Source organism: Paramisgurnus dabryanus, chromosome 11 (assembly GCF_030506205.2).
Source record: "Paramisgurnus dabryanus chromosome 11, PD_genome_1.1, whole genome shotgun sequence".
Taxonomy (NCBI): Eukaryota; Metazoa; Chordata; class Actinopteri; order Cypriniformes; family Cobitidae; genus Paramisgurnus; species Paramisgurnus dabryanus.
In genome coordinates, this window is record NC_133347.1 from 16,296,210 (window position 1) to 16,309,562 (window position 13,353).

General features: G+C 38.8%; 2 protein-coding genes across 2 annotated transcripts in view; both read right to left on the reverse strand.

Annotated features, from left to right (window-relative positions):
• tafa3b (TAFA chemokine like family member 3b) overlaps positions 1-13,353 on the reverse strand; it is a 101,764-nt gene that overhangs the window by 10,201 nt on the left and 78,210 nt on the right. The window contains exon 3 of the mRNA XM_065247143.2: positions 79-228. Coding sequence (XP_065103215.1) covers positions 79-228 — 150 coding nt within the window. The remainder of the gene's footprint in view (positions 1-78; positions 229-13,353) is intronic.
• The window catches only part of LOC135729456 (putative helicase mov-10-B.2), a 167,785-nt gene that overhangs the window by 4,159 nt on the left and 150,273 nt on the right, over positions 1-13,353 (reverse strand). The window lies entirely within an intron of this gene.

Here is a 13,353-nt window from a genome sequence, read left to right on the forward strand (position 1 = left end):
AGTAGTGTATTCCACATAGAAAACAAGCTGAAATTTTAGAGAAAAATTTGCAGAATTGAAATGAAGTAAAGGTTTTACCATCAACACAGGAGGGTGCAGCTCTCGTTGTTCCTGCAACCTGTCCCGGAAAGCAGGAACACTTGACTGTCTGTGATCGCTCCTCAATCTTATTTCTGTTACAGCAGCGATGAGCTGCGATCACCTCACATGTGCCAGCCTTCACATGCACTGCAAAAACACACAGAAGCAGACATATTTCATCAGAACATCTCTCTGCGACACTGGAGTCAGCGGGTAATTTACACATGCACACCTGCAGTCTGTCATTTCACCACAAACTGTCACCACTTGCATATATTGCCCTATATATAGTATGAACAGCTATGTTTGATGTGGCATAAATGTGTCATATTTATGGAAATGGTTCTACAGCAGTACTCTGTCTGCCCCCCCCCAAAAAAAATCAATTTACAGTTTTTCTAATGGAGGAAACGTAAGAGCATTGTGTATGATTCTTTTTGAAATGAAAACTTTAATTAAAACCACGAGGGTCACAAAAAACAGAAAATTAATAACACAACTGCTCGGGGGCCCAAAGGCTACTTGCTTTGAGTTGTCAAAATGATTGAAATTCAAAAGAAGATTTACAACCTCTCACTATCTCAATATTACATCAATGAAGAGTGTCATTTTTTGAAGGTTTTAAATTTTAGACATGTTTTTGAAAAAGCAAGACAGATGAAGAGCAAAATCTATTACAGCAGAGAGAGAGAGAGAGAGAGAGAGAGAGAGAGAGAGAGAGAGAGAGAGAGAGAGAGAGAGAGAGAGAGAGAGAGAGAGAGAGAGAGAATGTAAGCTGCAATAATGAGTAAAATAAAATACAAACATCAGAATTTATTCTGCCTGTCTTGTCTGAAGCATTCAAAACATTTTATTTTGAATCACTACAGCTCAGAGGGTTTCACCTTACAGGGATGCAAAGACTTCGGCTGAAATTTCGTCTGAGCTGCTAAACAAGCCCTTTAATGCTTGGAACGGTTCCTAGAATCAGCTTTTGTATTATAATTTCTAACTGTGGTGCAGTGTAAAGTTTCTGATCTCTGCTTGTGGAAGGGGTTTTTGTACAGGACCGCTATGTGGACTTCGAATGTGAACACACAGATCAATACTTCAGCTTTGGGGCCGCTATCATATTGCCCGAAATGCAACCTCTAAATCTGTGCAGGGACCTTTATTTTAATCTTGCTTGCTTGTTTCAGATTTATTGGTCATGAGTGCTAGCTCTGCCTTAGATTTGACTTCAGTTAAAGGGACAGTTCACCCAAAAATGAAAATTCTGTTATAGGGCTGGTCAATAAAAGATATTGTCATTTTGTACATGGGTAACAATATATGCGACCCTGGTTGTGAAAACCAAGAAAGTCATTTTTTTTGTTGTGATTTACATTATTCTATATAAAAACAGTTAAAATTATATAAAATCATTATACATAATGTAAAGAACATTCTGTGTAAATATTACTTTGATATATTAATATTGACTAACACCGTGCCAAAGACTGAAATCAATGTTAAATCAATAATTAAATAAATCATAATTCAATTAAGACTTTATCCTGGATTTCATAGACAGGCTCACACATAAGTCTTATTAGGCAGTAATTGAGGAATAGCATAGCATAGCTTGCCCACCAACACAAACATCCCAAAATACAGTGGATCTCAATCTTTATGACTTCAAGGTGTCTATAACAATATTTGAAGAGCCCCACTCACATCTGTAACCCACACTGTTAAAAAATGTCTATAGATATGGCTGTTTGCCAGTAACTAGATTTAAATTGATGTTATTTACTGGCAACAGTTTGTTCAAAGTTAAATGAACATTAAACATTAACAAGTCTTTATCTTTACATAATAAATCTAAAATAACAGCTTCATGCAAAGCATTCTGGAAACAGAAAAAAACTGAAAAATGTTGATGAGGATTTCTGGTTCCCAGAATGCTATGCATGAGGCTGATATTTTACAGTTTTATTCTGTTAAGACAAAGATGTGTCAATGTTTAATGTCTATTTAACTTTGAACAAACTGTTGCCAGTAAATAACATACATTTAAATATACAGTTACTGGCAAACAGCTGCATAACTACAGCTAATTTCTTACAGTAAAATATCCTAGAGCTTGGCATAACTAGAAATATACATTATTTTTGTTATAAAAATAACCATTTTGGTTTTTAGTGTTTTTTATGCATATCTTATTTTAAATAATCATCTCCAGTCTCCCTTGGAGGTTTGCTGAGGTTGAGAAAAACTGCAATAGACTGTTAGATTGGCACAACATTTAGCAAGCTGGAACAGGACAATCTGTGGAATGGTGCAAAAGGAACATCCTTCACAACAGAACGCTCTTTATGCGACTCTAAGGAATGGATCTGTCCTTCGGCGGCTGGGCAGCACACAGCACAACAGCCAATCAATTCATTTCTGCACACATTACCTCACATCAAATTAATCCATCCTGACTGGGTCAAAATGGTGGCTGACACGGCTGGTCAACAGCCTACGGTGTGCGTGTGTGCGTGTAAAACGTGAAAATGTCAACCGTCCCGAGAGATGGACTCCTCAAGTGAGAAACGATTCTTTCCATCACATTCTTTCTCATCATGCATCTCACTAACCGCAGTGACAGGGCATTTCATTTCTATGTTCCCAACATGATGGGATTCCACAATTTGGCCTCTGTAGAATTCAATGGGGACACACGGTGAAGTAGTTTTCACACACACATACAATGCCTGGGAGGAGTTTGAGTGGATGGAAGTTCAGATGTGTGAATTATGACGTGTACGTGTGCGGGTGTTTGTATGAGTGCTTGTCCCGGAGGAGTTATATTTCTTATTTCTCTCGATTTCTCACTTTCTTTCCACCCACCATCTACTTCCTTTTCTCTCTCGGGTCTCTTGCGTCTACACCTAATTGGGAACAATATCTTTAACAATAACCTGAGGCGGTTCTAGTATTTCAGTCTTAGGTGGGCTCAAATCCCTATCTTTATGTACACTGAGACGTGGCTTGGAGGGAAATATCTTGCCTTGAGTGCAATAGGTTGCAAGTTTGAATCCCACCTGACTAACATTTTAAACTTAACAAATTGTACTGTTTGTTGGTTGATGTATATCAGTAATGGTGAACAACTGCAACACCCTTAAATATTAGGAGGAACAATAACCATTTTTCCTCATTTTTGTTCTGTATTTTAATAAGATAAAACTGAGATTTTCCTTTGAGGTCTTCCCGCCTGGTTTTAATTCATGTTTATCAAACTCTGAAATGTCAAGATGTAAATATTGTAAGGGTTGGATCCTCTCAGTTGGGTGAATTATATTACTCACTCGTTTCAGACAGGAAAACCTGCAAATTGGGATGGAAACATTGTGTAGCTCAGTGGGAGAGGCACCCAAATCAGCCTCAAATGTCAAATGCAAATATGCAATTGGAATGAGAGGTCGATGTCTCTACTGTATTATAGAGAGAAACGGGTTTGTTTCATCAGAAATCATCAAGATAAAAGAAAAATCTACACCTTACCAGTCACAAGAGAGGCTGTTAATTGCTCAGTATGTAAATGATCTGTTTACTGTGTTCACCTGCTTTACCACGACAGCTCACTTAGTCTCCAAGAGCTTAGTCTGCCTGCTGAAATGGCTCCATGTTCAAATACTAAACAGGTCAAATAAATAATAGTGTCATACTGGACCTCCTAATTTTACTTTGGTAAATAGAATTTCATTAAAAATTAAAAAAGTTTTTTCCGAACCAGGCAGATTAGAAGAAATGTTATACTTTTTTACAATGTATGTAATAGTGGTGTCCTATAGACCCTTTTACTGTTTGTACACAATGATGACGTGGCAGCGTATGCGCGCGCATTTAGGCAACGGAAGTATCGTAAGAATCAACAGTGAAGCAACACAAACAGTAAGTTATTTTAAAAAAATTGACTTTATCAACATTTTCACCACACCTACCAGATCCGTGTACTACAGTGGAGTGGATAAAAGACGTTAGCAGATGGCCAAAAATAAAGTTGCCAGATACATATATACGTATATTAGTATATTATATTAGTGCAACCAAACGCAACAACTGGACATTTTGATGTTGAGAAACCGTTTTAATAAACTTTCTGAGTTGCTACCACGTTAGAACCAATGGGGAATAACACCACTTCTGTTGCCCAAATGCGCGCGCAGGCTATTTGATCACGTGAGCTGTAAAAGGGTCTATATGGACACTATGAATCGTTGTGGAATAACTAAAGCAGCACTGAAGATTTTTAAGACTATGAAAAAAATTGACAGTCATTTCTCTCAAGGCACATCCCTGTGGTGTGTTTATTATCAAATCAGATCTCTAGGAAATTTGCCCTCCAATGTACTGTATCTGTTGAACCATCTTCAAATACATTATTTTACCCACGTTCACAGAGATGCTTCTAGCAGGCTCACGTAAAACCCACAGAGGCAGAGTAAAACATGCACCGGTAATCATAAAAGACTAAAAATGAACTCCTAGGGTGAAGTTACAGTAATAAACAGCTGTGCAATTGTTTTAGTGCAAACACTGCTTTATAGTTAGCATCGCAAAGCTCACTGGTTTGATCCCAGGGCAGCAAACATACCAATTATTCTAAGTTGCTTTGGATAAAAGCATCTGCCAAATTCATAAATGTAAATGTAAGGCAAATATTATAGTTATCATCATAGCTTTAGCCAAAACCTTTGGTGCATTTCTTATAGGCTTAATGCATTTATCTGATTTAATACTTAACCTCAAGACCCAAGCTTTGGTTTGTCTTTTTTGTCAGATTTTTTCCAGCTATTTGGGGTGAGGAAGAACCAATAAATATAATAACTAAATATTTTTCTTTGAACATGAAGCAATGTAAAGGGGGTCAAAGAGCGCCATGCTAAAAGCATTGTTTTAGGGGTATACGCACACCGGCGCCAACAGGTGGCTACGACTCAGGAAGTTGCTCAAATCCCTGTCGCGCCACAGAGTGCACCTCACATAGTTTAACATTAAATAAAATCATATGTGTCCCAAATCATTTACGATTAACATAGGCTGTTAACGTTTATTTAGCATTTTGAAGTAGACGCAATCTGACTAAGCTCGCGCTATTTAATGTGCACTTCCGGTGTACGATACCTCCGAGTTGTCCTAGACGCAACTCTGCGCTGCACGACACTGAGCTGAGCTGCATGTCCGGTGAGCGACCCCCTTAGTCCACGTTTGCGTACAACAGGTTCCAGTTACACAAAATGAAGTATTATGGTGTAAACTACAAAAAATGCGATGTCCACATATGTGGACATCCACGTATTAAGGTACATTTACATTATAAGTGACTTTGTTGCTGTGTGTCGCTTGTCTCTTTCAAAAAAGGCGTTTCTATATATGTTTTTCATAAACAAATGAGTAACATCCACTCTATTAACTGCTGACATGAACTCCACTTCTTTGTTCTTATTGGCAGTCGCTCATAATTTGCATAAAGTTAAACATTTCTCAACTTTGACGCATGACTGGACACGCCCATCCAGCCGCCAATGGTCACTGTCGCTTGTGTCGCCAGATGCCGCCAAGCTTCCACTGAAATCAATGAGATTGCGTTGCTCTGCTACTGCTAGTGGCTTATAATGTGAATGTACCAAGCGTGCCGCACAAGCCCTGAAACGTGAAGCCAAAACGTCTCGATCGCCCCCCAGTGACTGGTCCCAGTATAGGTCATAAACCCCGCCTCCCCATGTTATTCAATGGGACTTGAGACCAACTAAAAAATTGAATTACACTTCAATTATCTTTTTCCGAAGCCGGTTTCTGTCATTTACTGTAGTTTTTATCATGCTGGTGTAAATTCAAATGTTGTTTTTAAAATAAGTTTGTGTTTAGTTATTTAATGATATAAAAACGGTGGTGTCACGTCATCATTGACAGCTGTGATATCGTGTGATATGCGCATTCTGCGAGAGCGAGGGCGGGGTCTTGATTTCGCGGCTTTACTTCCTGCTCACTACTGCGCATGACTGGTCCCGAAATCGCTACTACGCAGACTCAAGACCCACGATGTCTGCACCGTATCGGGACACTGGAAGCTTCACAACAGGCGTCGTCCATCTTTTTTTACAGTCTATGGAATGTACCTTTAGGAGGTTAAGGCAAAATTACATTTCATTGTTTGAATACATAATCAGAACTGGGTATATTTTCAGATGAATATGCACATGCAGACTTTCTGACCACACCACCCCCCTTAGTTTTTTGCAAATGTCAACTTTTCAAATTCATTATAGTCTTTTGGTGCCGTAGTAGTTGTCCATTACTGATGCTATTGTAAATACTCATTTGTTTGCCACTGCAAACAAATTAGTAAGAGGCGTACAAGGTGAACTCAGCATTAGAGGAAGAAACATCAGCAAGAAATCCAGACACACTGAGCCACTCTCTCACTCCAGGGCTCAACCAATTGAGTGAAAAGTGAAAGCCCTTCAATAACCGAGAGTGCTCTGTCCATTTCCCTCTCAATGTCTATTTCCTCATTGCAGTCATGTAAGCCTTTGAGAACACATGCTGTTAATGCTTCAATCAGACCAATGATTCTTCGCATTTATCTGCTGGCTGCTCACTTTGGAGGAAGTTCACCGTTACAGAAGATGTAAGTGAGACCGTCTGCACAGCAGGTGGCTGTAAGCTCTTTTGAAATTTAAAACTAAGAAACTATCTTTCTCCCTCTTTCATTCACGCACACACATGCATTCACACACATGCACGCATGCACGCACACTCGCACGCACACACACACACACACACACATAAATAAATGCATTATAAAATATATTCAAAAATCTGTATCGGGTCAACATTTTAAAGTTAGGCTTTGTTCGGACAGGTTTGCTATCTGGACCCAAATGTTTTTGAACCATGTGATAAAACAGTTTTTTTCCATCTCTTTCTGAATGATCAAATCAGATTTTATGTTGTTTTCATTTTGTTATTTTGCACACAATGCCTAATAAAAAGTTCATGATATTGTCCAAATACTCCATGTCTGCTCACCCTTTTGCTATTCAGAGAACTACAGTATGATATATTTATTATGTATTACATTGCCTTTATTAATTGAGTTCAAGATGAGATTACATCACAATAGATATAAGGAAAGTCTAAATTTCCATTTCTTCCATTCTCTTATCCCACACTAACATCTATTTTAAGTTTTTCTATGATAAGTGTTCTTGCATCATGCTGACGCTTACATCATTACCACAGCAACCGACTGTCTGAACAAACAGATCAGATTTCCTCACTTGCCAAATGACAGTCAGACCTAAAGACAAACCACTGGATTACATACGGTATAGTGCTGATATCTGACTGTCTCTCAAAACATTTAAGAGCCTTTAGAAACTTCTGTGCTTGAGATCATTTATCCTGATGCAGAGTACAGACTGATGTGTTTAATTTGAGATCAAACTAAAGTCTGGAGATCGATCCTAAAGAGCAAATTTGAGCCCCTTTATGAACCACTAAAAGTAGTTAACAGACTAAGGGGAAGTTTTCTGGACAGGGTTTTGATTAATCCAGGTCTAGGCCTTAGTTATATTAGGATATTTAAAGGAACAGTATGTAAGAAATTTATATCAATTAATCATAAAATGGCCCTGATATGTCACTAGACATTAAGAAATCATTTTCATTTCAAATACTTGTAATATCACTGACAACAGTGGTCCCGCCAGGATATTGTCATTTAAAAAGTGGAGTTGCAGCCCTCAACTGATGTTTATGTTGTCATTTTGTGTATTGGCCACCAGTTGTGAGATTGCAGTACCAGTTTTAGCCACAAGTTTTGTGATTGCAGTACCAGTTTTGACCACAATCCTACATACTGTTCCTTTAAGTAGTGTTTACAAACATAACAAAAAAAAACACAATACTGGTGTTCATCTTGAGACAAAACATTGACACTGATATATGTTAACAAATGTCAGTACAAGATGTTTTTAAACAGGCAGCTCAAACAAGCCTTTTTGTCTCGGACTAGGATAAACCCTGTCCTGGAAACCGCCCCAATTGTTTATAGCTTAACTGCACTGGAGTTTACTTATATTTTCAAAAGTGACAACCTATTAAGAAAAATGTGGGGACTTCGAAATTGCTGAGGGGAGGGGGGAGGTGGAATGAGATATCCTACCTATAAAGAGATGTAGGAAAAATCCACAAAGCCATTGTTGAAGATACAGTGTTATACTACCAGGTCCTAAGCTTTCATTTTGCTATTGATCTTCTGGGCGGGTTTAATATATCACAGAGTTCTCCAATTTTGTGTGTAGTAGTTAAACTCAACTCTCTGTGCACAGCAGAACACTGTAAGGAGAAGGATGGCAGATTTTATTAGACAAAGCCGTAAACCGACAAATGGTCTTATTTACTTATTACTTACATTTAACTGGCTTTTCATAAGGTCAGATGCACAAATACTATTGTTGTAATGAATGATTCTGTGTAATGAATATTTATAGGAGTGTTTCTAATTACAAAACTATAACAATGACAGACTGAAAAAGCTGTTAACAAGTGCTCAAAATATACATGTTACCTATAAAAAACTCAGCGTTGGGTCAAAAATGGATAAACCCTTTTGTTGGGTTAAATTAAGCCAGAAAATGTGTATTTTTGACCCAACACTGGGTTGAAAATAACCAAAAAAAAAAATGTTTAGAGTGTTGCTTAAAGGGACATTTCACTTTTTTTGAAAATATGATCATTTTCCAGCTCCCCTAGAGTTAAACATTTGATTCTTCTTACCATTTCTGATCTCCGGGTCTGGTGCTAGCACTTTTAGCATAGCTTAGCACATCCAGGCGTAGTGATATTACGCACTGCGCGAAAATAGTCCCCTGCTATTGAAAGTAACCAAGGGGACTGTGTAATATCACTACGCCTGCTGCAGCCATGTTACAGCAGCAAAGTCCTTGATAATTACGCCAGAATGAGAGTATAGTTCCTAGCCATATCTGCCTAGAAAATCACACTTTTTAATCTTCCGTCGGTCTTAGTACACGATGTAACTACAGAAGAGTAAAGTTTTAAATAGGAAAAATATTGAAACTCTTTTTTTTTTTGCGCAATGCTAATGGTCTAATCAGATTCAATAGATTGTGCTAAGCTATGCTAAAAATGCTAGCGCTAGACCTGGAGATCAGCTGAATGGATTTCAAAATGGTAAGAATCAAATGTTTAACTCTAGGGGAGCTGGAAAATGAGCATATTTAAACAAAATGGAATGTCCTTTTAACATTTTTGTCCAAGTACAATATGCTGGTGGATCACCAATTTTGGTCCTGGAACAACATTCATCTTAACCAATCAGATGTTATGCAAGGGTTAGGGTTATGTTTAAACAACAGTCTTATTGCTTACTTAATTCCTTTCTGATGGGGAGATTTAGAAATTGTTTAGATGTCAGGTTTGGTCTGTAACTGTTTGATAGGGATGTTGCATCGTCAACATGTCCTACTCCGCTAAATCACACTGAGCTGCCTGCACCTGCGGACAAATGCATTGCGCTGCACGTTGAAACATTTCAAAGCTGTACCCGCCGGCCATAAACCTCATTTAAGAAGTTCACGTGGCCCAGGGATGTGGAAAAGTGCAGACAGGTGGGCTGTGCTGTGTGTAATGAAGGAGTTCAGGCCTGAAAACTCACACTCAAAGTTCTCCCACTGGACATAACTATAGAGTAAAAAGAGCGAGGTTGGGGCGGAAGATGGATTTTGGAGTTGTCAGAAATAGTGAGGGAAATGGTTGCCCATGTTTTTTTTTTGTGTGAACTGCGATTGGCAGCATTTATTTTCGTGCTCCTCCAGCACATTCTCTTAAGAAACTGTTACCTGTGCCCCACAAAACAAATTCCTAGGGGCATTTCAACCTTATATAGCCTTTTTTTTAATCTTTTTAATATTTTTGGTGTTTTTAAAAACATTAGCCTTCATTCATTTGGCGGACACTTTTATCCAAAGCAACTTATAGTACACATATTTATCAGTATGTTTTACTTTTGCGCACTACAGTAACTCAGTGCTCTACCAACTTAGCTACAGGAAGTCAATTAAACTTGTGTTTTTGCAAAAGCATCTGTTCCTGTAAATGTATACTGTGTGTTCAACCGAAGATCACATGGGCTTAAAGCAACACTATGTAGTTTCCATGTAAAAATGACTTACAGCTCCCCCATGTGGTTGAAAAGCGCAACAGTGCCTGGTATCAGACACTCTTCTGCAGGCAGGGGGAGAGGTGGGGCTGTGTTTCCTACCCTCCACCACCACTTTCAGAGAGCTAGGAGGCTGCTCAGGTTGCAGCAACAGTACAATTTGTCCAGTTAAAAGTTGTTCTATCACTGTAATAATTTTAGAGAAATTATTTAAAGGTAAAAAAAGCTACATAGTGTTGCTTTAACAATTGGATGTTTGGTATGCGGTATTGTAAGTATTGCGCATCACTGTCTAATATCTGTTTTGATTGGTTGAGTCTTGAGTGGGACCAAAAGGGCAATCTGATGACATCTGATCTCCTCTGGTGATCCAGCCATATAAACGTCCTCAGAGATATATTTCACTTTTACACGCGGATGTGTCCGGGGAGGAGTTTGACGACATGGCTATGAAATTTTATGGGCTCTTCAATCCGGATCTATATTGAGGACACATTTAGCTCCGCCCAATGGATTATCCCACAGCATGACACATACGGACCATTTACCATTACACATACAGTATATAAGCAAGGGTTAACTAAAGTAGAGCAAAGGGCCACATTGCTACACAAAACTGTGCAAAAAATTTAACAGACGACAAATGACTACAATCATCATTTAGATGTGCACACAGTAATGTTTTCCTCATTAAAAAATGTTTGAGCTTGAAATGAATGGTGTGGGGGATGTTTTTACACCATTGTTTGAAAATTATCATTATTTTTGTGAAACTGTTTGGTCCCACTAGTGATGCACAAATGATCCATTTCACCTTTAATTCGCATACCGAATTTATGCAAATTGATCATTTTTATCATTATTTTAGGAGCAGTTATGCGTGTGTGCTACCGCAAGCTATCTGCCCGGGCCAGTGAGTGCCATTTAAAACAGAAGCTAGATGGGTTGGGAATACTGGTGTCCCATTAAAACCCTTTTAACCTGCTGTCTACTGTTGTCCACATATAAAATAGCCTGCCCCAAAGCAGCCAGCTCTCTACACAAGAATATTTTTTGTAACTGTGACAGAGAGAAAGTAAGTGTGTGTGTATACAAGCTTTACCTTACAAACAGTGGCAGCTGGTGCCTTCTCTTCCGAGGGGCGCAAATTCAATATGCGTTTGGAGTGTCATGTGTGGCTCATCATTTCAAAATATGTGTTTGTTGCATCATGTGAACCATGTGCATCATGTGTCTTGTCAAAATACGTGCCTGCTGCACACGCGTTAAAACCATTTAGGCTATATTAAAAAAAAAACTCACAAAATACTTGCAAAACACAACTGTAACTTAAAGGAAAACACCATGTTTTTCAATATTTTACTATGTTCTTACCTCATCTTAGATTAATTAATACATACATATCTTTTTTCAATGCATGCACTTCATCTTTGCATGGCACGTTGTGAATGTGTTAGCATTTAGCCTAGCCACATTCATTCCTTAGGATCCAAACGTGGATGAATTTAGAAGCCACCAAACACTAGGGCTGTGTATCGCCAACAATTCCCCGAAACGTATCCCGATACAAGGGTCCCGATATGATGCGCATCACGATACAAGACTATTTTGAATTACATTTTTGTTCAGAATTTAGTAACATTATTATTATAATTTTTATTATTATTTGTTTTATTGAACATTGCATAAGCAGTGTTTTAACAGTTGTGTTTTTGCCATTCATTTATTAGCTATTAGACATATTTAAAATCCCAGAGTTAGTACTTATGTTTTTTTTAAAAGCAGTTTTACAAAGATGGTGCCTTACTCTTGTCTCTCATTATTCTACATCTAGAATATATCTATAAACATGCAGTCAGACTTAATACTATTTAATAGAAATCAGATTATTAATGTGACAGTTATAGTTTGAAGTAGCTCTGTATCTCTTCTCTAGACATACACTTTTCACATGCAAATCTTTGTCGTCTTTCTTTTCAAATGCGTTAGTAGGCCTACTGTTTTTAAAGAGCATGGCTAATAAAGCCCTTTGCAGTAGTATAGGCTAAGATATCTGCGCTTTCATACTGAACTCATTAACTTTTAGCTTAGAAATCTAGACGCACCCTAGCGGCCGCAAAATATATTTGCTGCCAGGGTTTAGTCTAGGCACTCACAATACACTTAACAGCTCCAAAAACCAAAATTTGGTCAGGCCAATCACATCGTGTGTAGCGCCTGTGGGGCGGGCTTAACATGATGACGACAGAGCTGCAACGGTTCCTACTTGAAAACAAAGAATGGCTGCTGCTGCTGGCGAACAGCTTTCTTTTGAAGCGGCTTTGGCCGCGACTCTGGAGGACTTAGACTTATGTTTTTCTTTGAGAGAAGAGCAAATAACCCTACTGAAGTCCTTTTTAAGCAAGAAAGATGTGTTGGGAGTTTTGCCGACTGGTTACGGTAACTACGTCACCTTCTTCGTTGCTCTGATTGGTCATAGCGCTATCCTATTGCGTGCAGAGGCATTTTGAGGGACAACCTTATATCCCGCCCCTTGCATTGAGCCGTTTGTGTGAAGAGTTGCCAGACCTTACATCTTGATGTAGGTCTGGCTAACCAGGCTAATTAACTTTAATGTGCGCGAGAGAGAGCGCGCGAGTATGCGGCTCACTGTGCAGACACGTGCGCCAGCGAGACAGACACGCAAAGTGAAAGTATACCCCGCCACCTTTAACTCTACGTACTCCGCGGGACACATGCGTCCTTTCCATATGGATCACGGATAAACAGCAATTCGTCACGTTACTTTCAAAAGTACATCCGAATCGATATGGAAGGTGCTGTATCCACGCCCGCCGACAGGGGGGGACAAACGGGTCTGTTGTCCCGGGCCCAGGGTGGGGAGGGGCCCAGAGGGGGGCCCAGAACTGGAACCTATGGAATAATTGATAAAAAATAAAGAAAATATTTGATTCATTTGATTTGAGGTTCAGTACGCTCAAAATGTCCGGTCAGACTCAGCACAAGTCCGGTGCTCAGAAAAGAAAAGAAAAGAAGAAAATATAGGCCTTATAGAGGAAAATAGAATTCCT